Genomic DNA, 27,914 nt, shown 5'->3' with positions numbered 1-27,914 from the left:
GAGAACAGGCCTAATGCCCATCTCCAGCCAGTTTTCTTCTTTCCAAAGCATATGAGCTTTCGCCCGCAGAACACAAGAGCGCTGCCCTGTCGGGCACTTGCTGTCAGAGAGGAACGCCTCACTCCGAAAATGTTACCAGATACTAAGGGCTCTATTCTCAGATCCTGTTACAGTCTCAATCCCGGTTATTATGCACAGTAAGTCAACAAACGTGGGGGCGGGGGTACAGAACTAATATTCCCGTGTGTGTTGTTACTGTGCTAATTACGCATTGCATGGAGACATCCACATAATTGTGGTAAACAAAATTATTTTCATCAAGCATGAAACAGCAGACTTAACTGAGAATGGCTTAATTAGTCTGCTTTACTTTTAGGTGAGTGGCGTTAGTACTGAAGAGAGGTATAGCCTCTCTCACAGTGGTGTTCCACCTACGGAATGAAGTGTTCAACCCATTGAAAAAGTAGCATGGTTATTATCCAACGGATTCTTTATTGAGAAAATCTTGTTATCCAGCGAGAACTCCCTACGCTAGGCCCTTTTGTTGTCTCTGCATTAGAATGCTAATTCCTGTTCCTGAAGATGCCCTAGAATAGAGTTCCGACCATCAGTGAAAGAGTAAACTACACTGAGGTTGACTATTTAAAAATCAGGTTTATTTGAAAACACCAGACATCTGTCTAAGATGCAGATGATATTTGATGAGCTAAGATATCCCACTCCTGATAATGCTAGATAGTAGCAAGTTTACTGAATTATAGCTTTGCTCTTAAAGATCATGTTCACTATACAGTCATATTCACTATAATTTTGTGCCACTTCAAGGAGAGAAATTTGCAGAATAGGTTTTTGGGAAATAATTTACCAATTATAAAAATTGTCAAAACCTCTTTCTTTTCTGCAAATTACCCCCATCCTTCATGCTCTGGATGGATCATTAGATTTCTCTGCTGGATCTGGTGTTAATGTGCCACTAACAAGCTGTTAATTCTGGCAGTGTTCTTTCTTTCTTTTTTTCTTTTTTTTAATGTTTATTTTTGAGAGAGAGAGAGAGACAGAGTATGAGTGGGGAGGGGCAGAGAGAGAGAGAGAGGGAGACACAGAATCTGGAGCAGGCTCCAGGCTCTGAGCCATCAGCACAGAGCCCAATGTGGGGCTCAAACTCACAGACCCTGAGATCATGACCTGAGCTGAAGTCTGGGGATGCTTAACCGACTGAGCCACCCAGGCGCCCCCTGGCAATGCTCTTTCTTTGCATTAATTGTTTTTAAAAAGTGGAACTCACTTTTCTCCCTTACTCTTCTTTGCCAAATGGCAACTCTCCAGTTACCCCCATGGAGGTTCCCTCTGTCGGAGGATTTATAACCCCTTGTCACTTGGGGCCGAGAAAGCTTACAACTTCTTGTAAGAGAGAGAGAAAGCAAGCCCCCTTCAGGTAGGGCTTTATTGGTGCTTCTTGCTGGTGCGTAGGCTATTGGGGTTATCAGAGTACCCAGCAGCACAGACCCAGCAGCGCACATGACCCTGCCTCACGGTTGTGGCACGTGAGAAGCAAACGTGGAAAGAGCACGGAAAGCGTGCCCACTGGCACTGCAGTGAGAGCCAGTACCTGTTACGAGAGACCAAGAAACCAAGGAACGCCATGTTCAGTTCTGTAGAACAGAAACCAGGAATAAACTGGTGTTTTTGCTGAAATCAGATGTGACCTGAGTTGGAGGGACATCATAAGAGATGTCCTTAAATGTCCTTAAGAGATTTGGCCTTTTGCTGAAAGCACAGGAGTAGGAAACACATGTCTGGTTTGGGATTTGGAAAATCTCACTCTGTTTGCATGTGGACACTTCCCAAGTCAAGTGCTACAGTCTCAGTGTGGACTGAACTTACTTCTCCAAGCCCGTTGACACTGAACTTTTAAAAGTTGTAGATTAAAAAGAAAAATCTATGGTTTACTTCTCCTAGTCACACAAGGTTTTTTGGAGGTTTTGGAAGCCTGTCAAGTCACCCCAGTCATGTGAATGTCACTCTCAGTGGACACAGCGATGTCTGAAGAATAAATCCATACAGATTGATCTAAAAGTCTCTTTCAAGATCAGCTGTCTCTAAATCAAACAAAAACAACTTTTTTAATGTTTATTGATTTTTGAGAGAGAGAAAGCAAGCAGGGGAGGGGCAGAAAGAGAGGGAGACAGAGAATCCCAATCAAGCTCCGCACTGCCAGCTCAGAGCCCGACGTGGGGCTAGCACTCACAAACTGTGAGATCATGACCTGAGCCAAAATCAAGAGTCGGACACTCAACCAGCTGAGCCACCCAGGTGCCCCTAAACAAAAACAACTTCTGAGAAATTCTCTTTCAGGTTTTTCCCAGGCACTTTTCAGTTTTTCAGGGTACCCAGGAATTATTGGATAGTTGATTTTGCCAACCAACACTTAGATAAGTCAGTGTCATGAACGTTTAACCAACATGGGGACTAGGACTGAACGCTGGCTTGGGAATCAGAAGACCTGCGTTCAAGTCCAGCCCTATCACTGACTTACTGTGGGGCCTGGCCCAAACCCCAAGGCTCACTGAGTTTGAATTCTCTTTTCTGTAAAGTGGAAGGAATTCTGTGTACCATATGGTTTCTAAGTTAATTTCTGATTCTCAGACTTTATGATGATAACATAAATAGATAATTTAGACAATCTGGGTACTTTATTAGCTGAGCTCCTTGGTCATGCCGGTTGAGAATCATGTAGACATCTTTCTTTTCTCCCCAAGTGTCTGCATATTTCAAGTTCACTCCCATACTAGCTGAGTCAGTCACATCAGTCAGTGGATGGAGAAAAAAGTTTTGAGATTCAAAGATTAGAACTTGGAAAACAGAACCTTTCAGTATCAGGTGTGACGAGAGGGTAGCTCACCACGGGATTTGGGGGATTAATGCTGTTATCCAAATAAAAAAGAGAGAATATTGTGAGGGAGAAATTCTTCCTTAAAAGATATCCTTGCAAGGTGTATGTGTGCATATATGTACACAGTCACATATCTTTTTCTTTTTCTTTTTTTTAAAAATTTTTTAAAATGTTTTTATTTATTTTTGAGACAGAGACAGCATGAGCAGGGGAGGGGCAGAGAGAGAGGGAGACACAGAATCTGAAGCAGGTTCTAGGCTCCAAGCTGTCAGCACAGAACCCGATGTGGGGCTCGAACTCACGGACTGTGAGATCATGACCTGGGCTGAAGTCGGATGCTTAACCAACTGAGCCACCCAGGCGCCCCGACACATATCTTTTTCTTGAATTAACTCCAGCCTCTGGGAAAATTAAAGACTGTTCTTGACATTCAAACGATGTAACAGTTTCATGAGTTATTTTAGTACTAATGGCCCTATATTTTTCAAATAATCTATTTACAAATGTACAGCTGGTAAGTTTTTAAAACTTGTAAATGCCTGATTTGGGAATAGTTTTTCTAATATGTTTTTTTTTTCTTCAAATTTATCTTAGTTGCCTTTTGTTCTATTTTCTTTACCTTGTCGGTATTGATCCTATTTTACTATTTAACTCTTCCGTGAGTAGGTGCGGTTCTGCATTGTTAACTGTGAAATAAACAAACCACATCATCTAATTTTTTTAATTATAAAATAAGCTATTACAGGGTTCCATGTAACATGATTTTCCTTTGAGTATATTTATAGGTGAATTTTTGCAATAAAGGAAAAGCAGATACTTCTTGGGGAGGGGGGAGGTATCATATGCTTGATTACAATGTAAGCCTTATTTTACATGTGTATTTTACACATTACTCTTAGCTGGGCAGCTGATAGCGAAAGAGTAACATCTCCTCATCTTGTAAGTCAATCCCCCCCCAGCCCCATCAGGCTGCTTTTCAATGCCTTTACCCAGTTAGGGGAGAAACCTTTCTAAACAAAACATAATAACCTATATCATGTGAGATTTGTACCTACCTAATTTTACAAGCTACTTTTTTTGTTTTATAGGCCAAAGAAGAAACATGAGTTAACCGTTTTTAGCCAGTAGAATTCTTAGAATCCTTCAGGAAGTTGGAAGGGGGCAGGAGCAGAATGAAGGCTGAGGTGACAAAGGCCAGCCCCGTTGGTGGCCTTGGTGGGCAAAAACTGCCACCGGCCCTGGCGAGCTATGCCAGACCTGAGGTTCTGATCTGTTCCGATACAAAGATTGTGGATCCTCCTGGCTTTTTTTTTTTTCCCGCCAAGCACGTGGCCCAGCTAAGGAAGGGCGTTTCTTATGAGAGGAAACGGGCCCCCGGTAAGGGTGCGGTGCTGAATCCTTACACACGAGGTGTGAATTATGTCACCCAGTGCTCTGTGCAAACACGTGACTGGGAACGGGACATAGAAAGCCATAGTCCTCCCTCCGTAACACGCTTCCCAGAGGAGCCGGGGCAGGGAACCACCTCCTGGGTCTTTCTCTGCTGCCTTGGAAGTCAGAACCAATTTCAGCAGGCACACAGCTTCGCGCCATCTCTTGTCTCCTTCGGCGTCTTCTGGGCCCTGAGTGACATCTCCGCTGCCTCCTCTGTTAGGAATGTGGGATGGCGACGCCGGGCCCTTCCTTGCTTCCCTGTGTCATTATAACCTCTCCTCTTTCACAATGAAGTCAAGGTGTCTCAGGGCAGTGCTTCTTTGGCTCTAGGCCACGGGAGAGCACCACGTGCCTCCTCTGGCGGCCACGACACCATTGCCACCACTTGTGGAGCCAGGGTCATTCTGAAGACTCAGCCACACTTTTTCAGGGCCACAAGGATTCGGGGTCAGTAGCTCGTGCTGTATCAAGAAAACCTTCTCAGGTGAGTTCAATGTGTGCTTCTCTCTCCACGCGATGGATCAACACGTACCCGCCGATGATCTTACTCATCGATGTGCGGGCACCTCCCCCCGCCGAGTTTCCTAGTTAGCCCGTCTCGTCCTGTTCTTTTGATGTGAAAGCTGACATCTCGCATCCTCAGTAGCATCTTCTTAAACGATCCAACACCGTGTGTCGTTGAAGATACACACACGAGAAAAAGAATATACGTGTATACCACAAATTCATTCCGTTTCCTAATTCCATTCAATTTCTGGTAATGTTTTGCTGGTTTGATTTTTGTATTCTTCTGTATATTGTTATGAAGCCATTAACCTTTTTGTTTTTGTTTTTGTTTTTGTTTTTTCACTTTAGGGGACACTTAACAAATCCACTAGTTCAAGAAGCTTAAAATCCCTTGCCACTGAAAACAGTGAGACTGAGTTAGAGAGGATTTTGCGTCGCAGAAAGGTGACAGCAGAAGCAGATAGCAGTAGTAAGCTGGTTTGAATTCTCCGCAGCTCTACCCTTCCTCTCGGAAACATTCTCCTTTAAGCCTCTTTGTAACACGAAATGCTCTTTTTATAATTATTAAATTTGTTTTTAATGTGAGTGAGAAGTATCGGATGGGCAAAGGTACTTAGGGATATCCCATAAGAACTGGTGTGTTTTCGCTTTTTGCTGTGTGTGTACATTGTCTGTTTGTAGGTAATCAGGATTTTAGAGATCGGGCTTGCTTCACGCAAGATACCCCGGTATGAAGACATTCAGGATGGGCTTTGGCAACAGTGTAGCGGGAAGGAGTCCTCGCTCTGCTGTTGGCGAGCGGATGGCCGGTAAATTACTCAACGTCTCTGTGCCTCGGTTTCCTCATCTGTGAAATGAGGGTGATAAAAACGCCACCCCATCGTGTTATTCTAAGCATCAAGTTCGTCAGTCAGTACACGAGGAGTGCCGAGTAGCTCGCATGGCCCAGAGACAGCGCAGGATAGTCAGTAATAAGGGTAGTCACGACGCATCAGTTACAAATGCACAAGCATCATTTTTAGCCTTCAGATCCATTCTGTTTGCTGTCTCTGCCCGTGAACCGGGTGGACGACGCATTTCGGCTCTGTCACCAACTAGAAACGACCATCTGAGCGAGCCTGGAGCTCACAGGCTGCGTTTGCGTCACGGTATGCACGTGCGAGACCTCAAGGCTAACTGTGTGTGTCTTCCGGTTTTTTCCATCAGCTTGGTCACGGGAATTAGCAGAAACCTGTATGAGGTTTTTCCCTTGTGGCCAGGAGGCTGGCTTTGAAAAACTACCCCAAAGTAGCATTAACCAGCCACCGTGGCTAATGGGCTGAACCTTTTAGACTCCATTCAGTCAACTCTATTTGGTCCATTGTGACAGTTTAAATCTGCACTGGGTCATGTTCACCAAGTTTAAGTTGCTAGAATAGGAAGGATTGGGGTTTTTGATAATCAAGGTCTAGTTTCCACGTAGGGATTTTACTCAAACAATTTAGTAAATTTGTTCCTTGAACTGGAAGCAGCATAAAATACCAGCCAAACCTTTCTTATAAAAAGATTAGATCTGTTTTCCTCTTAAAAAAAAAAATTCAGCCGTTCAGTTTTTAGTTTGGTCTGGAAATTCTGCTGTTAATATCCTGCAAGAATTCTCTCCCCGCTCCCCCCACGCCCACCCCCAGAACAACCCGCTCTCAGGAAAATTAAAGGATGCTGTAAGAGATTTTTTTTTTCTTAGAATTGCTTTATAAGCATTTACCAGCCTCCACCATGAATCGTTATTCATTTTTCTGACAATCACTTCTTCTGACATTTCATCCTTGAAGTATTCCAAATAGCCATCATGATTTTTTAGGACTTTGTGGATCCAATTTTTGTTTTCAGTCATTTACATTTTGTATTTTGTTCCCATGGAGCATTCCTACTTCACTCACAAACTTAGTCAAATGTGCAGCACTATTTCAAAGTTAGTTTTCAATGGGAGAGACAAACATTTTCATTTTAGTCACTATGGGAATTTGAATATTTCAAAGACTGGCCAAAGAAAGGTAGGAACACATTGTATACGCATGTGAGAATCTTTCATTTTACTTATTTTATTCCATGAATATATAAATATTCAATGTATCATTTGAGGAATGTTGTAATAAGGCATATAGTCAATGGAATCATCAGTATTTGGATAGAAAAACAAGAACTCTGTAATTGGCAGAGTGGAGAGGAATCCTATCGAGGAGAGAGACTTGTAAATGAGCAGAAATTTTCTTTTGAGCTCCCTAGTAGCCAAAGCAAAAACAAAAGCGCCAGTGGGAAGAGGAAACAAACCTCCAAACTCTATCCTCTAGAAAAGAACTCATCCTTTTTCTTTTTTAAATGGTGCCGATGTTTTTCTAGCATCCAATTGGAAGAGGTATTTACCAAATACATCTCTGTATAAGGGTCGTGGAATGACAAAGTGAAAATCCGGGAGGGGATTGTAGAGAGGGAACAGGAAGCTAAACTTAGCACAGCTGTTTGCTGCGTGCTGCATGGTGGGAGCACATTACAGAGATGAATTTGATAGGTTTATGGCTTCAGGTACGTGTGAATCTTTTGAGAAGCTTTCCTTCTGTACACAAAGGCTTATGGGAAAGCTAATGTGAGGTCCCAGAGTGGAGAGAGGAAGCATCATGGGAGCGGCAGGGGCGGCCAGAGCTTTGCAGACCTCAGACCCCAGGACAGTTGGTCTCTCCCTCAGGGACCAGTGACGCCCCTTTTTCTTTAGAGTTTCTTTTATCAGACCGAACTGATACTTTGAAGACTCGTGGCCTGCCAAGCTGACATTTCAAAGGGCAGCAAGTGCCTCTTGGAAAACATGGGGCAGCTTAAGCAGGATGCCGTAATAATAATGTTAAACATTCTGTATTTTTCTTTATTTCTTTTCCATATGTAAGAAGAAACAGGAGCTGTGGCCCAGCTCACCCACGCTCCATCGTTTGTAGCTGGCTTCACTTGCAGAAGCAGCAGCAGCAGGCATCGGGGTATTCAGAAGCAGATCTTGCTTTCCTACGAGGACGGATTGTTTAAAGCTGTCTAGCGTTGTAGTCAGCAACTACCCAAGGGCAGAACAGAGCGGCTCAGAAGCCAATCTCGAATTCGCCTTCGTATTTTTATTTTGGGGATCTTTCTTGATCTTCCCACTCTTCTGTCTTCACTTGCACATCCCCATGCACCTGGAGGCTTGTCACAGCTTGAATCAGGACATTAAGTAACGTCACAAGCTTGTCTGCCCAGATGGTATCGTGGAAATAAATGAGGAAGACAGACACCCACTGCTTTGGGAACTGAGGCTTTCCCTTAGACCAGAGGGGGTCTATGTCTCCCACAAGGAGCGAGGCCATCAGAGGTACAGCAACGGGATGGCGGAACAGTCTCGCAGCCACTCTTCAGGGGTTTTTTTTCAAATCAGAACTTCATTTTTGGAGTTGATAGGTTATACTGTTGGAATAGCTGAGACTCATTCGTATGTAAATGTGAGCATGAAATTCCGGAGCCTAATATTAATGACCAGAAACCAGCTAGCGTTTTGGATGGTCACTGCTAGCACTTACCCTTTTAGGAGATGATCTGACATGGCTTCGGGAAGATGAGACCCCTCCCAAGTTTTGCCCTCTTTTCAGTGACACCTTGCAGGTTGTCCTCTAGCTTAATTTTTAGAAGTTCTAATTTTATCTGTACATTTGTGACTTATTACATAAATCTTCTTGTCTTACAAAGATTTCTTCTGAGGTTTCAAGAAAGACATATTAGAATCTTGCTTTGAAAAAAGCTGGCTAGGATAGTACCTTTCTAACCGAGAGTAGAAAACAGATAATGAGAGAACTTTGCTCCGGTGCCCGGGAGTTTGGGATTGGTACGCCAATAATTTCAGGAACAAGCCCTGTTGTAGTCATTTAATCCTGTCCCAAAGAGCAGAAGCATCCGAGAGGTAAACAGCCAACCTCTTTGCCACCTAATTTTTAGAATCCTGTGTCTGTATTTTAACAGGAAATAAATCCACTTACTTCTCAATCACATTAAAATGAAAAATGTTCATAAAAGCCGTTTAATGCTTAAGAAGCCTCCATGAGCCTTTTAAAAAGAGCCTTTGACATTGTTCCATTTGCTGTTTGAAACGCAGAGCTGAGTTTGGGGAAGAATTAACTCTTGAGAGGCCACATGGTTCAAGTAGGGCTGTCAGAAAGCCATGCTCTGAGAAGAAAAGAGTTTTCACAATTCCGGTATTAATAAGGACTCTGGTCAGTGAGGGAACCCTGGCCTGGGGTTTTGTGCTTTCTTAAAGGCCTGGACATAATTTCTCAGCGTGGTCCTGGTGCCCTGAAAAGCAGTAGTACCGCGAAAGCAGAGCAAATTCCTAATAGGAACATTTTGCGGCATGCTCTCGAAATTTTAAACAAAACTTGGCCTCTCGCTTCCTGAGGGATTTTCGGCTAATCTGTTTTTCAGTGCCATATTAATAAGCATTGCACAGAATTATTAAACTTGAGGTATGTGTTTGGTTTTAAGGTCCAACCGGGATATTAGCCACCTCAGAGTCCAAATCCATGCCAGTGTTGGGTTCTGTATCCAGTGTAACAAAAACAGCCTTGAACAAGAAAACTCTGGAGGCAGAATTCAACAGTCCGTCCCCCCCAACACCTGAGCCAGGTGAAGGCTCGTGTAAATTGGAAGGATGTACAAGTTCCAAGGTCACATTTCAGTAAGTAATGATGCTCTTTACTAAGTAAGTGTGTAGAAGAATCTGTGATGACTTAACTGTGTGTTACTTTGCTTTATTCCCCTTCAGAGAGATTTGGGTTGAGTTAGCCAGTAACTACTCTCCTTCCTCCGTTTGATGAGCCGACTTGTGATTCTAGGCTCCTAGCTCAGAGGTCTTATTCTGATCCAGAGCAGATACGTGTCGAGAGAATCCCTTCCCCTCAACTGGTTTGGCAACCCGGTTCTTCTTCTGCACAGAGAATTGACGAATTATTCAGTGTCACCAGGAGCTTAATCATTCTTCCAGGATTAAACGCTCGGATCATCCCTCTTAATGATGTCCGAGCCGTCGAGGAAGATGCTAGATCTTCCAGGAGGTGGTAGATATCCTCTTCACGTGTACTTTGAAGGGGACATTTTTAGAACCTGGTTTTCTGGTCCTCAGTCAACGGTGTGCCTTAAATATGGTTCCCTCTCGAGAGTGAAGAGAGCCTATGTAAAGAGTGATCTCTGCAGACTTGCTCTGAAGGTGGCACCCTGCCAAAGAGTAAATCCTGCTGTTCAATGTGCTGCGGACGGATCCAGTGGAGGGGCGGTTTGTCTTACAGCAAAGGCAAGCTCTTCTCGCGATTCCTCTAGTTTTGCTGTAGTTCTCTTGCCAGACGGTCGGCTGGTCTGCCACTTGAAGAAAAGGAAGAGGTGAGACAGATCAGGTCAGCCGAATATTGTAATCATGGTTAATTGAAACCTCGGATTTCCTGTTCCATCGGGAGAGAAAGAACCCTTTTCTGTAGCTGTACCTGTCCTGGTGTAAAAGGTGAAGCCTGGACAAACGAAGTGGAAATTCAGTTTAGGTCTATTTTTGCCAACTGGTATTTTCTTCCACTCTTGTGTTGCTCTCGCCGGGCACGATTAACTTTTCTTCCCCCCCTCTTTTGGAATGAAGGGACTTCTCTTCCGATTTACAGTTTTATCTCATTTCATTGTGTTTAATTAAAAGCACACTTTCTCCTGCGGTCATGTGTTTCCTTTCTTTTGACTGGGGTCATTTGAACTATTCCAACAAAAAGATGATCTATATTCATTCTTCATCTCTCCTATTAAATTTGTTCAACACCTAATTCGACATCAACAGTCTGGCTGCATTTGAACCAATATCCAGACACAAAAGCAATTTGGCCGAGACAGGTTAGTTGCTGAGATGTGCTTCAGCGTGCGTGTATAGATTTTTTTTTTTTCCCTTTACCATTTTATACAGATAATCTTAATCAGAAAATACTGCAACTCCTTCCTCCTTTTGTCTGTCTTTTATTCTCCAAAAGTAAGTGGAAATTACATTTCCAAGAAAGGAAATGAAATAATTGCAGGCCCAAGGTCTGCAAAATGTGTGTTGAATTGACAGTGAAAAGGATCCGTGTGTTGACAGACACAGTTGTCAGATGCCATAAAGGCCTAAGTGAAGCTCAATTTATTTCTCATCTTGCTTGTTCAATGACTGCTTAAGAGACACATTTCAATTTAATTTAGCTACTTAAAGCACTAATACAAATACTCTGTGCGGCTGTATTAACTTTTAAACTTTGTAACCTAATGCTTGATTATTCAGTTCTTGACATTCTTTAGCTGAAATAACCAATGCCATGTATTTTCATATTGACAGTCATTTAGCAAGGAAGAGCGCCTTTCTGAAAAATCTGTGTCTTAAGTATAATTAGGCTATCCAAATGAATCTGACGATTTTGCGCATGTACATGGTAATTATTCACTTCGCAGGCAGGCGTACTTCATTTACGTTTAAACCTAGGTTTGTTTGTTTTTTTTTTTTTTTTAAATGAGCGAAAGAAGTTTAACTTAATGCAGTTGCGTGTAAGCTTTAAAAGCAAAAGCTCATGTGATTCATCAGGATTCCCGGAAACTGGTCTGGCTGCCAGGAATGAGAAGGGTTATTTTCTGTCTGGCTTCGACTAATAAGTTGGCTCTGTTATCCCAACCATGAGGTAGAGGCAACCACATCGTCTCATCTCATAGACCCACATTGTCAAAGCACTTGAAAATCGGATCAGCAATCCAAAAGTGAAATCCAAAACTGTCTCTACTCTAATAATTGCGTTTTTATTTTGATCTGTGGCCAAACTACCGTGGTGTTTCAGCCTAATGGCTTTTTCTACTCTTGACGGGGAATCAAGGTCAAGGGAGGAAAACAATCACACTATCCTCTAATACATACGTTTTCTCTTTCTCTCGCTCTCACCCCTACACACACACCCAGTCCCTACCACCCTGACACCCCCTCCCCCTCCTTTGACCTCTCTGGCCGCCCTCCCTCTCCTTTGACCTCTCTGGCCGGGTATCTCTTCCCCCTAGCCCTTTGCTTTTGCTGTCCCCTCTGCCTTATATGTCCTGCCCCCATGGCTACCTGCCATACTGTCTCATCTCCATCATTTCTTTGCCCTAATGTCATCTTTTCAATAAGGCCTACCCTGACCACCCCGTTCAAAACTGTACCTCCTGTTCCTCTAAACTCTGATTCCCCTCACCATACTCCATTCTTCCCCTGCTAGAATGTCAGCTCCATGAGGGTAGGAGTTTTTTGGTTTTGTTTTTTTTGGTTTTTGTTTGTTTGTTTGTTTGTTTGGTCTGTCCACTGGTATATCTCAAACACCTGGGAGAATCCTGGAAATTCTGTATATACTTGTTGGACAAATGAACAAATGAGTCCATTTTTAGTATAACTAGAACAGCAGAATATCAATTATTTAGGATACTCACTTAACCAGCAATCCCCCTCTTACTCAGCAGCCCCACAAACACACAGGCTAAGTATTGGAGATTTTTGTTTCTCTATGGTTGACTTCTTGTCTTTTTTAACATTTTTTTTAAATGCTCAGGGGTCATTTCCAGTCAGCTCAATTTTGTATGACTTCTGCATCTTTGTACCTACATAAGATCAAGTTATCAGAGACAACAGCATACCCAGTTATAAAAGAAAGATTCAGCTATGCTCACTTCTGTGGCCTAAGGTGGACAGGAAGGATTGAAAACCTACTAAGAAGGGTTTTAAAAGAATAGAAACAAAGGTGTTTTCTGTGTAAGATCCTCACTTGATCAGAAAATTGTAACACCAAGCTATTCCTGGAAAGTTTTTTTTTTTCTTTCAATAAATTCCTAAAATCAACATATATGTGTATTCCAAATAATTGAGTAACTCCAGTCTGGTAAATTATAGTGCCAGAAATATCTGGATTTATTTCCTAGGGCCTTGTGGGATGGCAAGGGATAGCTTTAATACTTAATTGCAAGGATTAATTAAAATTAACATTCTTGTCACCAGCCTAAGCAAAGCAAGGGTTTTTTATTATTTTTAAGAAAAAAGAAGAAAAAGAAAGGAAAAGATAATCAAGACTTAGAGAAGCCTGATTATTTCTATTTTAATAATAGCTTTAGAAATATTTGTGTCCTGTTAATTATTTCTAATAAGTATATACTATCTGGTAATAATATCTTGAATCTACTAGCAAATTTGAATTTCATTAATTCTGATTCTTTAAAAAAATTTTTTTAATGTTTATTTTTGAGAGAGAGAGAGAGTGCAAGTGGGGAAGGAGCAGAGAGAGAGGGGGACACAGAATCTGAAACAGGCTCCAGGTTCTGAGCTGTCAGCACAGAGCCCAAAGCGGGGCTTGAACCCACGAACGGTGAGATCATGACCTGAGCTGAAGTCGGACGCTTAACCGACTGAGCCACCCAGGCACCCCAATTCTGATTACTTCTAATTCAGCCAGGAATAATAATAATAATCTCCCTTTATGCTATGAGGGGTAAAGAGGGGCCAAGCAAAATAAATAAATAAGGAATGCATACATACATAAATATGCAACCGGCCAACAAACCTGATTTTTGCTTTCATGCTCTTTTCTTTTGACAGAGTAATCTGACCATGTTACAAGTATAGTAAGACTCATTGATTCAAGCTGATCTATGGGTGGGATGGTCAATATAAGATAGGGAAAATTCCAAATTATAGATTTTTTTCAAAGATAACTGTTTTATTACTTTCAGGCAGCTACACTACCCGGGAAGAGGCTGAGTGTTTCACAGGGTCAGAAAGATGAGGATGGTTTGTATTTTCGCCTGGAGAAGCCTCGAGACTGGGGAGGGGTGTAGCAGGGAAACGCGGTGCGATCGGTTTTCTAAGCCTGTGCCTTTCCACGTGTGCACTGGGTGGCAAGGAGCGTCAGTTCATTGCCGGAACTGGAGCTCGGCTGGGTTTGCCATTTGTGGTCTTTAGGACCTTAGACAAGATATTGAGCCCATGATCCTGTTTCCGCATGTGTAGAGTGAGGGTAACAACACCCACCTTGTAGGGTTGTCATGTGACTTGCATGATATATGAAAAACATCTCAGTGAATTCTTTTCTTACGTTAAAATTGTAATGTTGGACCATTGCTGCAGAATCCTGGGCCAGAGTTGAGTTCAGAGCTTAGACACTGGACACCTGCGTTATTGACTGGGCCAGGTTTCCTTGGGAAGGTCACGCAGCCTGTTTTGTTTTCTTTTCGTTGTGTGTTTTCTCATCTAAGATTGAGACAAGTAGATTAGGCCCTCTCCAGAGCTCCCCAAAAGCTCTAGCTTTCCTAAGTCCTCACAAATGTGGTTGCTTAGCAAAGATGTTCACAGTTAAGATAAGGAACAAGAGGGAAGCATGTATTTTCTGCCTGCAACGTGTCCCTCAGTATAGATTTATGGTAAAACCTACAAACCCAGGATTGTACAATAATTTTTAAACTACCTTACCAGAATTTACAAATCCAAATCTAAATGATAGTTATCCTTCAGAGAAGTACTCTTGGGGATCAGCATACTCACTTGAACCCTATGGCTGTTGTTCCAGATGCTTTCAGACCTGCCTGGGTTAGAGATACATGATCACACAGGAGATAAATTGGATAGCTGGTCCTAAAAGAGAATTAGTGCTAGCATTTCACGTGGGCAAGGACTATTTTAATCTCCATTGTATGGTCAGTGGCTGTTTCGAAATGACTCTGGCTTTTGAAGCTGGATTCATTTTTCGAAATAGTCATCAGTTTGCCACAATTGCAGATGTATATATACGTATATATATTTTTAATTTTTTTTAATGTTTATTCATTTTTGAGAGACAGAGAGAGACAGAGCGTGAGCAGGGGAGGAGCAGAGAGAGAGGTAGACACAGAATCCAAAGCGGGCTCCAGGCTCCGAGCTGTCAGCACAGAGCCCGACGCGGGGCTCGAACTCACAGACTGTGAGATCATGACCCGAGCCAAAGTCAGACCTGAGCTTAACCGACTGAGCCCTCCCCAGGCACCCTGCACAGGTATACATTTTTAATGTGACACAGCGTACCTGGATATGGGTGAAGTCGTCTTCCATTTTAATCCTGTGTGAAGGCCCTGAAACATGTTAGCTCCATTATCAAAGAAAGCAGGAGTCTAATGCTCTTGATGCAGGTGAGGTAAGTTGGGAAAACATTTTGGGGGTAAAAGCCTACAACATTCCATTGTATATTTTTTTCTCTTTTTTTTAGTTAATATTTGTTATTCTTTATAACATGTATTATATGTTAATACATATATTCACATTATAATAATATCTGTCCAAGGAGAAGTACTTTAATTGCTACAGGCAGGATATATATGTTGATTACAGATGAGGCGATGGGTCATGGCCCCCGGTTCCACTTTGGAGGTTCTGGACTTTGGAATTTTGCTTCTGTGAGGTTTTGCTGTGATTACTGTATTTCACTGACTATTAAGCCATATACTTCCATGTGTTTTTTTAATTCTTCCAAATGTACAGATTGGACCTATCTCCATTTTACAGATGACAAAACTGAGGCTCGGTGAGGCAAACACTTAGCCCCAAATTCTGTTCCTAATCGAGAGTCGGGTCAGATTTCATTTGAACCTGTTTCGTATCCAACTCCAGAGCCCATGCTTTTGAACTATAGCCTACTGTGTTGAGTGTATGACGAGCTTGAAGAATGGAGGGAAGAAAATGACTATAAGATTGTGTTCTATCGGAAGCAGTGATTCTGCAGTTAAATCACCCCATTGACCCGGTGACACTCACATCCTGCCACTTTGACCCTACACACTCCTAGGTAGTTCGTCTCTTTCCCGACCTCTTCCTAAGGCTAACCTAATCAATTACAGTACCTCTTCCCAGGGGAAGAAAGTGTTAGCCAGTAAAATAATTCTGAAAAAGGGAGCCAAGCCGAATAAGCACAGAGACTTAAAGAGTAGTTAAAAAGAAATCCTTTTAATGTTTTTTGTGTCAAATGTCCAGTAAAGAGGCAAGCTTCACAAATTTTGCAAAGTACCATATCACAAAACCAGCCCAAGCTGCTTTAGTTTTTGGCATCAGTTTCATTTATACTTTTTTTAAAATTATTTTTTGACATTTTCAGACATTTTGAGGAATAGTTTATTCCCAGGGAGTCAAAAATCTTGAAAGTAATCTGACTCCAATCATTGGTTTAGGAAGGTGTTTTACTAAATGATAATATGGTAATACAAAGATGAATCACTATGAATCCAGTTGTTTCAAAAACATACATTCTACAGCCCAAAATAAATTTAATTCAGTTTATGCTGTACCTTTTTGAGACACCTCCATCTTTGGTCAATAACTGGTTAGCTCCTTTGAGTTTGTGCTGAAGTGTCCATTGGACATCGTGTTTTTAGGACATCTCTCTTGTAACGAGAGGCAGGACAAGTGGGCCTTCAGTAGGGACAAAGAGCTGGGCAGAGCTTAGAAAAGAGTTTTGCATCACAGCCAGGCAGAGGCCCAACATGAGATCTTGTGTTCTTGCCATCTTGTTTCTCTCTGTCTCTGGAGAGTCTCGTCTACTGGTGGTCCTGCTCATCTGTACTGAGCTTTTATTCATCTGTGTTCACTTTTCCTATTAATCACTTTCAGGAAGGTGAATGTCCTGACAGTTACAACCAAACAAGGCGGTCAACCTCAAAGATGCGTTCTCATCTCATGTAGTTACTTCTACAAAACCTTGTTTCAAAGGGGAGAACCCATGTGAAAGTGAACTCAGGTTCCGTTGTGATTGGTGTGCTTCGCAGCGATTTCATAGCTGGGTCTTCATCTCTCGGCCCTCACTCTCAAAGATCCTGTGAAAACCACAATGGCCAGAGACTCTTCCAGTTAAAGCTTCTCTCGCTCATCATGCTTCTTTTCAAACCCCAATCTCCCCCCAAAAGTCCAAGCTTTATCAAGCTCTTCTACTTTCCAACCCCCAGACAAGGCCGCTAGCTTGGCTTTTTTGTTTGGGAGGTCAAAACAGACCACGCTGTGCCCTACACGAATTTCAAAAACAAAAACCCGTGAGGCGGTGACCGGAGTTCAATTTCAGCAGAAAAGTGTCCGTTGCCAATGAAACCATTTTTATTGTAATTTGCATTTAATTTCTAGATCTGCAGTGTCTCTAAATACATGTGTCTTTTGTCCCCACACAGATTTATTTTTGTAAGAGTTCATCTTGTTTGAGCCATTAACTAAATAGCAAAGGGTAGATGATAAAAGATAAAATTTTAGATGTCTCTTGGTTAGTGCGATCAAACATTTCCATGAAAGAAAAAAAATCTAATTGCCTTTCAGGTTTTACATTAAAAGTAAAATTGATTTTATCATCATTTGACCTCTAACTGGTCTCTTCAGTTTTATGTCGTTATTTCCAGTGTAAAACTAATGTAGAAAAATGAAGTTGAAAGACACTGCCCTTTTGGATTGGAGCTGGGAAATCTGAGCTTCTGAAATCTGTTACCAAATAGAAATTGAGATTCTTCCTTTTAGGGAACCTTGCATAAAGCTCTTGTCTCAAATATTGATCTCAGCTGGAAATTCATTCGGCAGGTCACATAACTATTCCTTGAGAGAGGCCTGGGTCAACGTTTTGTTCAAATGGAAAATAGAGAAGTTCTTCCAGACCCTGTGGTGGGAAAGGGTGGGTTTCCTTCCTGTCCCTTCACCGTTCGCCATCATTGCCTCCTCTCCTCCTTTCTCTTCTTTTGTGTGCGTGTGCGTGTGCGTACGTGCGTGCGCGCGCCGTGGGGTGGGGTGGGGTGGGGTGGGGTGGGGAGAAGAATGGGGGCCCCTTCTCCGTACTTAGTAAACATTCGCTTCTGAGCAGACACCAGTGGCCAGCAGAATGAACTGCCTGGAAGTTACTGCTTCATCCGATGCGCTTACACAATGAAAGGATTTGCTGTGCCCTCAACTGTAATCTTAGTGCCGTCGAATTGTGTACTCACGCCGCAGGAAGTGGCTCTGCTCGGCAAGGCACGACTACAAAGGTCCTCCTTGTGTGCCCATACATGGATAATTAAGTCTCAACAACAAAATTAGCAGAACAACTGGATGTTCTGGAAGTTGGAGATCCCCTCACTTGGCGTTCTTGTCTTCTTTTCCTCCCCACGCCCCCACCCCGCCCCAAGGAGTTGCCCTGTGGACCGGCCCAGAGGGCCGCCTGTCAGCATTGTCTTACCAGTGCTCCGACTTGCCGTACAGACAACAACTTCTTCCAGGTTAATCGTTCAGGCTGTAATACATCTAGAGTTAAAATTCTGTCCAGTAAATCTCAGCATGACTCTTAAAATGCCCCTGAGCCCTTCTCAGTTCTCCCAGAGAATTAATTGCCTCCTAACATTTGCCTCCAGTTGCAAACACCTGTGATTTTAAGAGACTTTGCATAAAATGTATCAGTTCTGCATAGAGAACCAAATTGCCTTTGGTGCTTTGCAGTTTTTTGGGTTTTTTTTAAGTATCTTTCAGTAGTCTCTGCAGCCTTTGTGTTTCCTTTTATTTATGGATGGCAGTGGGGGGGGGGGGTGGTATTTGATTTCTTCAAATAGAAGTAGCCAGCTAAAAGTTAAATGCAATTTCAGACCTAAGAATACATTGACTTAACTTCTAAAACCTGATAAACACATTTCCTTTGAAATATACCTTGTCACAGAACTATGAAAAGTAGCACTGTGACTTCCCATCTTAAAAGAGAGTTCAACGTATATAACTTGGTAAATTTAAGGAAAAGTATTTGAAAAATTAAAAATATTGTTCTGCACCCCTAGAAAAATGCAAGCATTTTATGCAGGCTGGCTTTTTTGAGGAGCCAGTGGTATATATGGTGAATTTTATAGAAGACTTTATGTTCCTTAAATAAGATACTTGTTTTAAATAACATTCCCTGTTAATAGCTGGGATCAAAAATGGATTTTTCATGGTGACTTAAAGTTGTGGAAAATTACGAAAAGCTCAAAAAGTAGCCCAAAAGAGTAGCACACGCATTTCAGGATCTTTGCCTGAGCTGAAATCAATGTTGGGTTCATGCTTTCTCAGTGTTGATTTTGCTGGTGAGAACGGCCCAGTTTCCTGAGCCTCCCTGGGCCCAGGGCATTTCGGGATCTGTGAATGTCCATGGTCCAGCCCACGTTAGGATTAAAAGAAGCGGGCCAGGACTTCGTAGCGCACCCCACGGTCTGGGATGGAACCCGAGCCCCCATATGCCTGTGCTGCCTTTACTCCACTGAAGAAAATACAGCTCCGTGTGGACAAGGACGTCTTTGCCCAGCCAGCCATTGTTACTTCTGCTATAAGAAGGAATTCTGGTTGATGGTTAGGGCAAATCAGCAATCCAGAAGCTGATGTCAGCTTTTCAGACCCAAGGTGCTGTTTTGTTGTTTATCAATTTTGTTTTCAGAATTTAAAATTATATCTACTTTTGCATCAGGTAGCAGGCGACCCAAATCGAAAAACTATTCTTTGAGCCTAAATGGAGTTCGAAAAGTACACAAAGCTGAAAGAATTCAGCTTTGTTCTACCTTCATTACAGTTGAAAGTGTTCAAACTGGTACGAATGACAGACAGCCTCACCTTCTGTTTGAAACCATTTGGGGAGATTTGGGACAAGCGTGTTAAAATCCCCCAACAAATAGGGTATCTGAGAGAAACACTAAAAACCACCTCTCCTGTAAAGCCGCTCCCGCTCACTGTTGTAGTAACTGTATAAAGGGCTCCGGAAACAAAGTGAGACTTCTTATTTTTACACACGGGAAAATAGAAAGCAGACTTCCTCTTTGGAGTTTTCCCAGGAAACTACTTTAGAAAGACAAATTTAAATCTTTCCGTCTTCTGTCCGTGGAGGTGGTAAATACGATTGCAGCTTTATTCATTTTCATTGTAAACGCAGCAGCGTTCAGACCGTCCGGCTGTGCGTCATTTTTTGGACGGCTGCCACGGACTAATGCAGACGTCCCACCGGGAGACCAGAGAAGAACTAGACTTTGATTCACCAGATTGTGTTAAATAGTCCAGCTGTTGCGATTTGAAAGATAGTTACCTCCGAAGTGAAATAGAAATGAACTTGGCATTTATGCCTCCAACCATTTTTATACTGTTTGGCAATCAGCTTTTCAGAGGTAGCATTTTATAAAATAACTCTCACCGCTTAAAAGTTTCATTCACTGTAATGTTCAAAATGTCCCACCTTTATATTATCAGTAAAATTAAGCTTGAGTGATATGCAGAATTTGCATGAAATAAGCATTTCCCCCTTCATTTCGTGAGCTTTGATTGTATTCAATTGAGCTCAGAACCACATCTATTAGGGCTCTTTGGGGCATTAGTTAATTTGAATTGCAGCCGAAATGTTAGCTAGAATGTTGTTGAATATAATTGGAACGTGGAAAGTTGATTTTTGAAAGGAATTTCATTGAATGCAAACAATGATGTGCTTTTTGAAAATTAGAATGCTGTTCCTTTGTCTCTTGTAACACAGTCTGAGAAATCACCGAGTCCCTTTATGAAAGTTCAGTTTTGGCAACGCTGTTTACAGTCGTTCAGGTTTTTGTGGTACCAGTGTGGTTTGGAGTCAGGTCTTTTCCTCTGACTAGCAAGTGGCCCCCACATGCCCGGGCCCCACATTCTGGCTCTCTTGTAGCTGGGGAACAGTAGCTGCTTTCTAAAAGGGCACCCGAGCTGTGTGCACTCCGGCATCGGCTCCGTGGAGCGGCACAGATTGCTACATTGTCTCTGAGCTTTTATTTTGCTTTTCAGTTTTTCTTTTTGTCTTGAAATAGCTCTTGAGCAAACCATCTAAAATGACCCGTGAAAATATTTTGAATGGATCATAAATGACTACCAGTATGTCGCGGTAAGAAAAAGAATACTGGCCAGGAAATCCAGATTCTAGGATTTTAATCCTGTGTCTGCTAGTAACAAGTTACGCGCCCTTGAACAAATCACTTAACGCACTATTCTTTGGTGTCCTCGTTGAACAAATGAAAAGGTTGGACTAGTTCACATCAGTGATGCCTTTCAGCCTGAACGCCACAGGATCTTAGTCTTACTTTAGAGCACCCATAAAGTGGAAGTTTTACATTTGGCGATTTTGTAGCATACAGGAGAAAGGCTGCCGTACTTTTCATGAGTACTTAGTTTTACTTCCTTTTTTGTGGTCCTTGCCCTTGGATGAAGAATTAAAGCAGACAAAGTGAGCAGAATAATAGTATACTGCAATTCCTATCGGATTGTTGCCTTTGAGCCCTTGAGCCTTTCCCTTAGGGGAGAAGCTTTTTTTTTTTTTTTTTTTTTTTAATGTTTATTTACTTATTTTGAGAGAGCGCGCGAGTGTGTGTACATGTGCCTGTGAGAGGGACAGAGAGAGACAGAGAGAGAACCCCAATCAGGTTCCACGCCCAACACAGAGCTCCACGTGGAGCTTGATTTCATGACCGTGAGATCATGACCTGAACCCAAATCAAGAGTCAGAGGCTTAACTGACTGAGCCACCCAGATGCCCCTATCTTAGGGGAGGAGCTTTGACTTGCTAGAGCTTGCCATTGTGGCCGCCTAGAGCAAGAGCCTGGTTTCTTGGCACGGTCACTGATGACACTCTGGCCCTTCCCATGATGAGGATGGAGCCACAATGAGGCTGCAGCAGAAGGTCCCTCGTTCCAGAAGGGGTCCTGGGAAGCGCCCCATGGGAACCTGGAATAGACCTAATGTGTCAAACCCGGAGGGGGTACCAGTCACAAAGGGAAAGGAGGCAAAGGATAGTTTGAAGGGATGGACTCAGAAAGAGGCATCTGAAAACAGGGATTCAGAGAGAAAGAAATCAGTAAACATGCCAAAATTAGCCTGTGGCGTTATTGTCCAGTTTCTGAGAGAAGACACCTTTGGTAAGTGGCATGGCACCGTGGAAGAAGCAGGAAAGGAGAGAGCTCCTGATTCTTGCACTGCCCCTGCCGTTGATGAACCATGTGATTGTAGGCCAGGTTCTCTCCTCCCAAACTCATTGTTCTCATCTGGTAAAGGACCAGTTGGACTCGATGATTGCCTGCCGTAGCCCCTTTTGGCCTCAACCCATTGGGATTCCCAGTCAGTGGTCATTATCCGTTGAGAAATCAGTTACTCTGACTCTCAGTGCATACATTCAGAGAAACTGCCCACGGTGATAACCAACGGAGTTCTCTCGTTGTAGCCTACGGGTGACTTAATAATGAATCAATCTGTAGTTGAGGCACTAAGACAATTCCGGGCCAATTTCATCCCGACCACACAAGGTTTCTGAGTTTTCGATTCGGTCGACATCCCCTTGTTGCTCTTGTGGAAGCCTGAGAGCATTTCCTGGAAGTTTTCACCTCCAGCCGATGCGAGAAGCTTTCTTTAGGGTGTGTTCATCACCCCTTCACCTGCAGACACACACGGGCGTGAAAACATCCACGGTAGTTCTCCGAAAGTGCCGAAGGTCAGTACGGGTTGACGGAAGCTGCTCACTTAGGAGGAGGAGAAGCTTCATGCCTCGAGCAGACCGGCTGGCTCACGTAGCAGTGGGCTCAGACCCAAGATGGCAGAGCCAGACCGGTGACCGGCCTGCGGACTGTTGTGGCTTTGGGGCCAAAACAGCCGAGCCAGGCTGGAGCTTCATTTCCTAGGATTCCCGTGCCCGTTTGTTTCCAGGTTAGCCTGGGCCACAAGACAAATTCGCGTGAGCTTTAGAAGGCAGAAGTGACACCGGTGTCATTTCTGTTCTGTTTTGAAGGCTCTGAAGGTCCGCGGAGGGCAGACGCCGTGACGGTCCGTGCGCAGTGTCCCCTAGTTAGCACGTGGTGGCAGCTGGCCCACGGTTTTCCCAGCAGCCCCCCGCTCCTCCTCCAGCTTTTCCAACTTTTGGACCAGGTCCGTGTGTGGTTCCTGCAGGTCGTCTACGTCGTGGGGTTTGCAGACTGCGAAAGAGACAGAGCTGCGGTTTGTCCTCCGTCTCTCGTCAATTTTCACCCATGTTCCTTTTCAGCTGCCAGAACCGCTGACCTCATTCAGGTCCAGCGTCGGACGCAGAGGCCACAGACTTACCCAGACAGCCTCGCTCTCTCCCTTGCCTGAAGCCTCCTTCCAGTCGTGAATCTCGTAGGTCTCTCGCAGTGGTTCCGCTCCCGTGACCGTGCCCTAGTGCACACAGTCTTTCAGGCGTTGTCTGGGTCAGAGAAGGTCAAACCGGGTACCGCTGGGGGAACTGTATCCCCTGTTGATTCCCGAAGCACAGCAGCAGATGTCCTAAGAGGCGGATCTGTGGTCCAGGTTGATGGAAGGTGTCCTGGCGTTTTCTGACGACAAGGGTGTTGTCAAACTGAGGCCAAAACAAAGGGATCTGGCGTGGCTTTCCTCTGTCTCCCGGTCATCTCTGTGCGCTCGCCACTGCCACAGAAGACCGAGTCGTGTGTTAGTCACTGTCGATGGTGGCCGAGTCATGCAGTGTAACCGAAAGGCCAGACGGAGCGGTTTTCAAGCATCAGGACAGATTTCACAGTACTGGGCAGAAGGCGGGAAGACCGCGGTCGTCGGGTTTCAGGTCGTGGTACCTGTGGCCGGAGCAGAGAGGCTGCCTTTTCTCAGTAGTCAGGCGTTTGTTCTGATGCTTTTTTGCGTGAGAGAGACCTCCAGACCTGGCCACGCCAGAGCGTGGGCTTCTGAGCCCCTCACATCTCGTTAGTATTCACTCGTTTATTCATGCCGCCCGTGGGCCCACGCTAGGTGCTGGGTGGAGGTGAACAAAGCCGAGGGTCCCTGTTTCGTGCACGCCTCCCTCTTACTTGAAGAGACAGACGCATTACACATCACTCATTGCATCGTGACTGTGGTGAGTCCCAACTGCGAGGAGTCGTAGGGGGTGAGGGAGTGTCTGGATGGCTCCGGGGCTCAGGGAGTCGTAGTGGCACCAACTCCCATGAAGGGCTGGTCGAGCAGTGGACTCACCAGAGGCGGGACAGGGGTGTGCTGGTTCGAGCTTCGCATCGTAGCCTTTGCCACGAAGGCCAGTGAAGTCTGAAGAGCCCCTGTCCCGCCTTCCTGACACGTGGCAGGAAAAGACACAGAAGACATCTCTGTTTTCACAAGGAGGTTGTCACTCACGCAGCTTGAGAAGCAGTAGCTTCGTGCCTTAGAATAGAAGGGAAGAGAGGAAGCTTCTGTGGGAAAAGAAGCAACCTCTGAAATTCGTTAAGAAATTTCGCCAGAAACAGGGTTCTCCTTTAGGGAAAAAGTTGATGGTCACTTAGCATTTTAGCTTATTCTCTGGATTCTTCCACCGGCCCTTGTTCCTCCCTCGCCCCTCCCCAGGTCTCGCCAGATTTCTTCTGGTCACTAATGGCAGCGGCAGGCACGTCTCTCAGCTGCCCATCCGGGATGGGGTTGGCTTCCTTCGCTCAGCGGGGTGGTCTCCTCAGAGCTGATCTGCAGCTAGTTGTTCCCAGGGACAGGATGGGTTGGGGGGGGGGGGTTGTCACTGGCTCCTTCTGGCTAAGAGAAGGTGGGACAGGAGTCTAGGCGCAGTGGGACGGCCTGCGCCAGGCACCCAAGAGCTTTGCACTTCTTGAGAAGAGTGTGTAATTAAGCAGGTAGGTGAATTTGGCTTTTTAACACTTCTGTAGTTAATTGCTCTGACTTTTTCCGCCTTCTTTCTCCTGGCCTCCTGCTCCTAATATGTCATCTAATAGCTCCTTTTTATTTTAATGGCTGGCACCTCAAAGACCACTTTGTGCATGCTAATTAGACTTAGAGCATTTGGGTTGTTTTTTTTTTTTTTTTTTTGGTTGGTCTGAATCCAGGAATATGGAAGCCAAATATTTTCTCTCTCTCTGCTTTTTTGTTTTGTTTTGTTTTGTGTAAATGTTCTTCCTCTAGGCCTCCCAGTAACGCCGGATGCAGGAGCCAGCGCTTTGGCAAAGAGCAACAAGCTGGACCTGTTGTAGTTTTAGATCCTGTTTCCACACACGAACCCCAAACCAAAGACCAGCTCACCGAAAAAGATTCAACTCCACGCGAGGATGACGAAGGCAAAATGAAACCAGAATACAAAGAAGACAGCATGGAAAAAATGAGAGACACAGACAGCTCTCACTGCTGATGCGAAAGCCGACTCGTGTACCAGCCCTCTTCGCCGAGTAGTGATCAGTTCCGGCGTATTGGCAAGGGGGCTGCCGATATTCTGTTCTTGTCACTGGACTCACGGTACAGGTTCTATTCTGGTGTCACTTTTGTAAGTAATTTACCTATAAACATAAGTAAGTTGTTTAGCAAAATACACATCCTATGTAGGTTTTATTTTTCTGTATAGGGATAAGCTGTTTTGTTTTTGTTTTTCAAATTAGTGTATTAAGTGTGACTTCTTCTAGAAGGTTACAAAAAATTCAGGCGTCTGTCTTTTTAGCTAACGTGCAAACCACTGAACAAACCTAATACTGAAAGTTCGCGGCTCTATGGATAAATGGAGAAACAGAACTGACCAGCTGGAGAGGATTTAAAAAGTCCCCAAAGAAGCTTCTGTTTGGGGGCTCATCTTCTTTTGCTAGAGAAACTGCAGTAGCATGGAAATTGTTAGGCACGTGGCGTACAGATCACTTTCTAGCCTATCCCGAGGTAAAGCATAAAATTCAGGAGCTGCAGGTGCCAAGCCAGTAACTCCCATAGTCCGTGCTCCTTGCACACACTGTCAGCTACGGCACGGAAAATCCGTGTGTATTTTCACCGTGTTCAGAGCCTCCCAAGGACGTCGGTGGGAATGCTCTGGTGGCCTGAATGAAGAATGGAGGGGAAAGTCCCAGCCTTGGACTTAATAGAGTATTATCTTGGTAAACAGTGTGCTCCGTGCTAGGAGTTAACTGTTTTCTCACGTACGAACGTGGCACCAGTGCCGTGGTTTATCGCGATTCTTATGTACAGTCAAGATAAGTGACAAGCACACTATTTTCCTCCTTCACTGCTGTTCCACATTATGCAGGTTTGTTGTGTGTGTGTGTGTGTGTTTTTTTAAAGAAATTAAGTGGTAGTTAGTCTCTAAAAATACAATGTTTCAGTCTACCACGGTGAATAAATAGAAATGTAATCAGGGATTTTTAAAAAAAAAAAAACTTATACAGCTTTTCGAAGTTGATTGTTTCAAAATTGGTGTTTATTTAAAATAAGTGGTAAGGTACTTGAATGCATTTTTTATGACAATGATTCAGTAATGGTAATTTTACTATTAAAGAACGTGAAAGGTTTAGTTTTGTTAGCACGGCTCAGCATGTAGCTGTCAGGTGTTTCTCACCTAAGGGCAGAAGAAAATGATAGTAATAATTGCAGTAGTTGTATTTTATTTTTGCACGTGTGCTAAGCATAGGCTTGAAGAGGTGGGTAGGCAGGTAAATAAATGTACTTCCTAAATTTGGAGATAATTCTCCTTCTGTAGGTTTGTTATGCTTGACTGTTTCCATGTTCTTCCAGTGATGATTTTCCAGTTACTTATTGGTTTACTCACGGGGAATTAAAATGTAATGTTTTTCGGCTATAACGTTCCTAACTGAATACTATTCTGTATGATCCACTGACTACAAACTGCGTTAACACTTACACAAGTTCTGTTATGCTGTGATTTGAAGTCTCCTCACCACACTTATTAAAAAGCACTGACAGTTTCCCATTAAAGGTCAGTTGTGGTTATTGAGATTTTGGGGTTAGGTCCCCAAACCTCTCATTCTTGAGCAAGAGAATTGCAGACGCGTTGGATGACTTCAGCGATTTTTAATCGTCCGCAAAATGGTTTCTTTGAGGAATTTTGCTCCGTGCTTCCTCGTGCCCTCCTTCCTGTACCTGCCATGAGGCTGCCGGCATGTGTTTTACACACATTTAGGAACATAGAGACACGTACACTTGTCATTCCCTAGTCATCACACACATCAAGGGGGTGACGCACTTACGCAACCCCCCTCATTTCCAGGGTAGGAAGGTAGCCTGTTTGGTGAGATGCGCTCCCCAGGCCAGACGTCGATTGGCAACCGGGCTTTGCAAGTGTTCTTGTCTTGTCCGAGCCACTTTCTTTCCTTCATCGTGATCACAAAGCATTGAAAGTTAATTTGATCTCGAGGAGTTTGATGTAGGATTTAACTCCTCTTGTTCTGCCTCCAGTATTGCCCCTTTCGCATCAGTTGTGAGGAGGTTCGTCCCTGCTGGGGTGCCGTTGTCAACAAGCTGTTAGTCCAGGACAGGAGGACACAGGAAGACTGGGGTTTGTGTCTTCAAGGTCATTCTTAGCCATTTGCACACACCCGCAAATTAATAGATGATCTTTATACCATTTTAAAGTTGGAAGGGACTGCCAACTTTATTTATTTATTTATTTATTTTTTTCAACGTTTATTTATTTTTGGGACAGAGAGAGACAGAGCATGAACGGGGGAGGGGCAGAGAGAGAGGGAGACACAGAATCGGAAACAGGCTCCAGGCTCTGAGCCATCAGCCCAGAGCCCGACGCGGGGCTCGAACTCACGGACTGCGAGATCGTGACCTGGCTGAAGTCGGACGCTTAACCGACTGCGCCACCCAGGCGCCCCGGGACTGCCAACTTTAAAGTTTTGTTTTCTCTAAAAAATGATTTCTTCTTCTGTTTTGGAACAGGAACTATGTCTCACCTGCTACAGTTTTGGACTAGTACTGGTGCGTTTTTATTGCCCGCGTGAGGCAAAGGGATAGACATACTTTGTGCTCTTGCTATGAAAGAAGGTGTCTCCCTTCTTTCCCCAAAGAAGAAGAATGTAGTTAAAATTCTAACACCCTCTTGTGCCTGGGCTGGTCTCAAAGTCCTCGGCACCGTGGTCTCAGCAGCTGGGCGGTCCCGTGGAAACACTGACTGGCAGGACCCCGCAGGGCTGTACCCGGCCAGCCTTGTTTTGCCTGAGTGAGAAGGACGGGTGACGTGGCTCGGGCTACTCACCAGGAATTCCTCTTTCCTTGGCCTCTTTGTTAACACACGATAACACGTTTGTTGGAAAAATG

General features: G+C 43.9%; 1 protein-coding gene across 3 annotated transcripts in view; it reads left to right on the top strand.

Annotated features, from left to right (window-relative positions):
- SHTN1 (shootin 1) overlaps positions 1–26,567 on the top strand; it is a 100,514-nt gene extending 73,947 nt beyond the window's left edge. For 2 of the 3 annotated variants that reach the window (XM_045439086.1, XM_045439087.1), the window contains 3 exons: positions 5,183–5,303; positions 9,365–9,557; positions 24,786–26,567. In XM_045439086.1, coding sequence (XP_045295042.1) covers positions 5,183–5,303; positions 9,365–9,557; positions 24,786–25,008 — 537 coding nt within the window. In that variant the 3' untranslated portion in view covers positions 25,009–26,567. The remainder of the gene's footprint in view (positions 1–5,182; positions 5,304–9,364; positions 9,558–24,785) is intronic. The other variant, XM_045439088.1, reaches the window with a different exon arrangement.
- The last annotated feature ends 1,347 nt before the right edge of the window (positions 26,568–27,914 follow it).

The sequence above is a fragment of the Leopardus geoffroyi genome, chromosome D2, assembly GCF_018350155.1.
Source record: "Leopardus geoffroyi isolate Oge1 chromosome D2, O.geoffroyi_Oge1_pat1.0, whole genome shotgun sequence".
Classification (NCBI taxonomy): Eukaryota; Metazoa; Chordata; class Mammalia; order Carnivora; family Felidae; genus Leopardus; species Leopardus geoffroyi.
The sequence above is the reverse complement of the archived record's forward strand: the minus strand, read 5'-3'. Positions and strand labels throughout refer to the sequence as shown.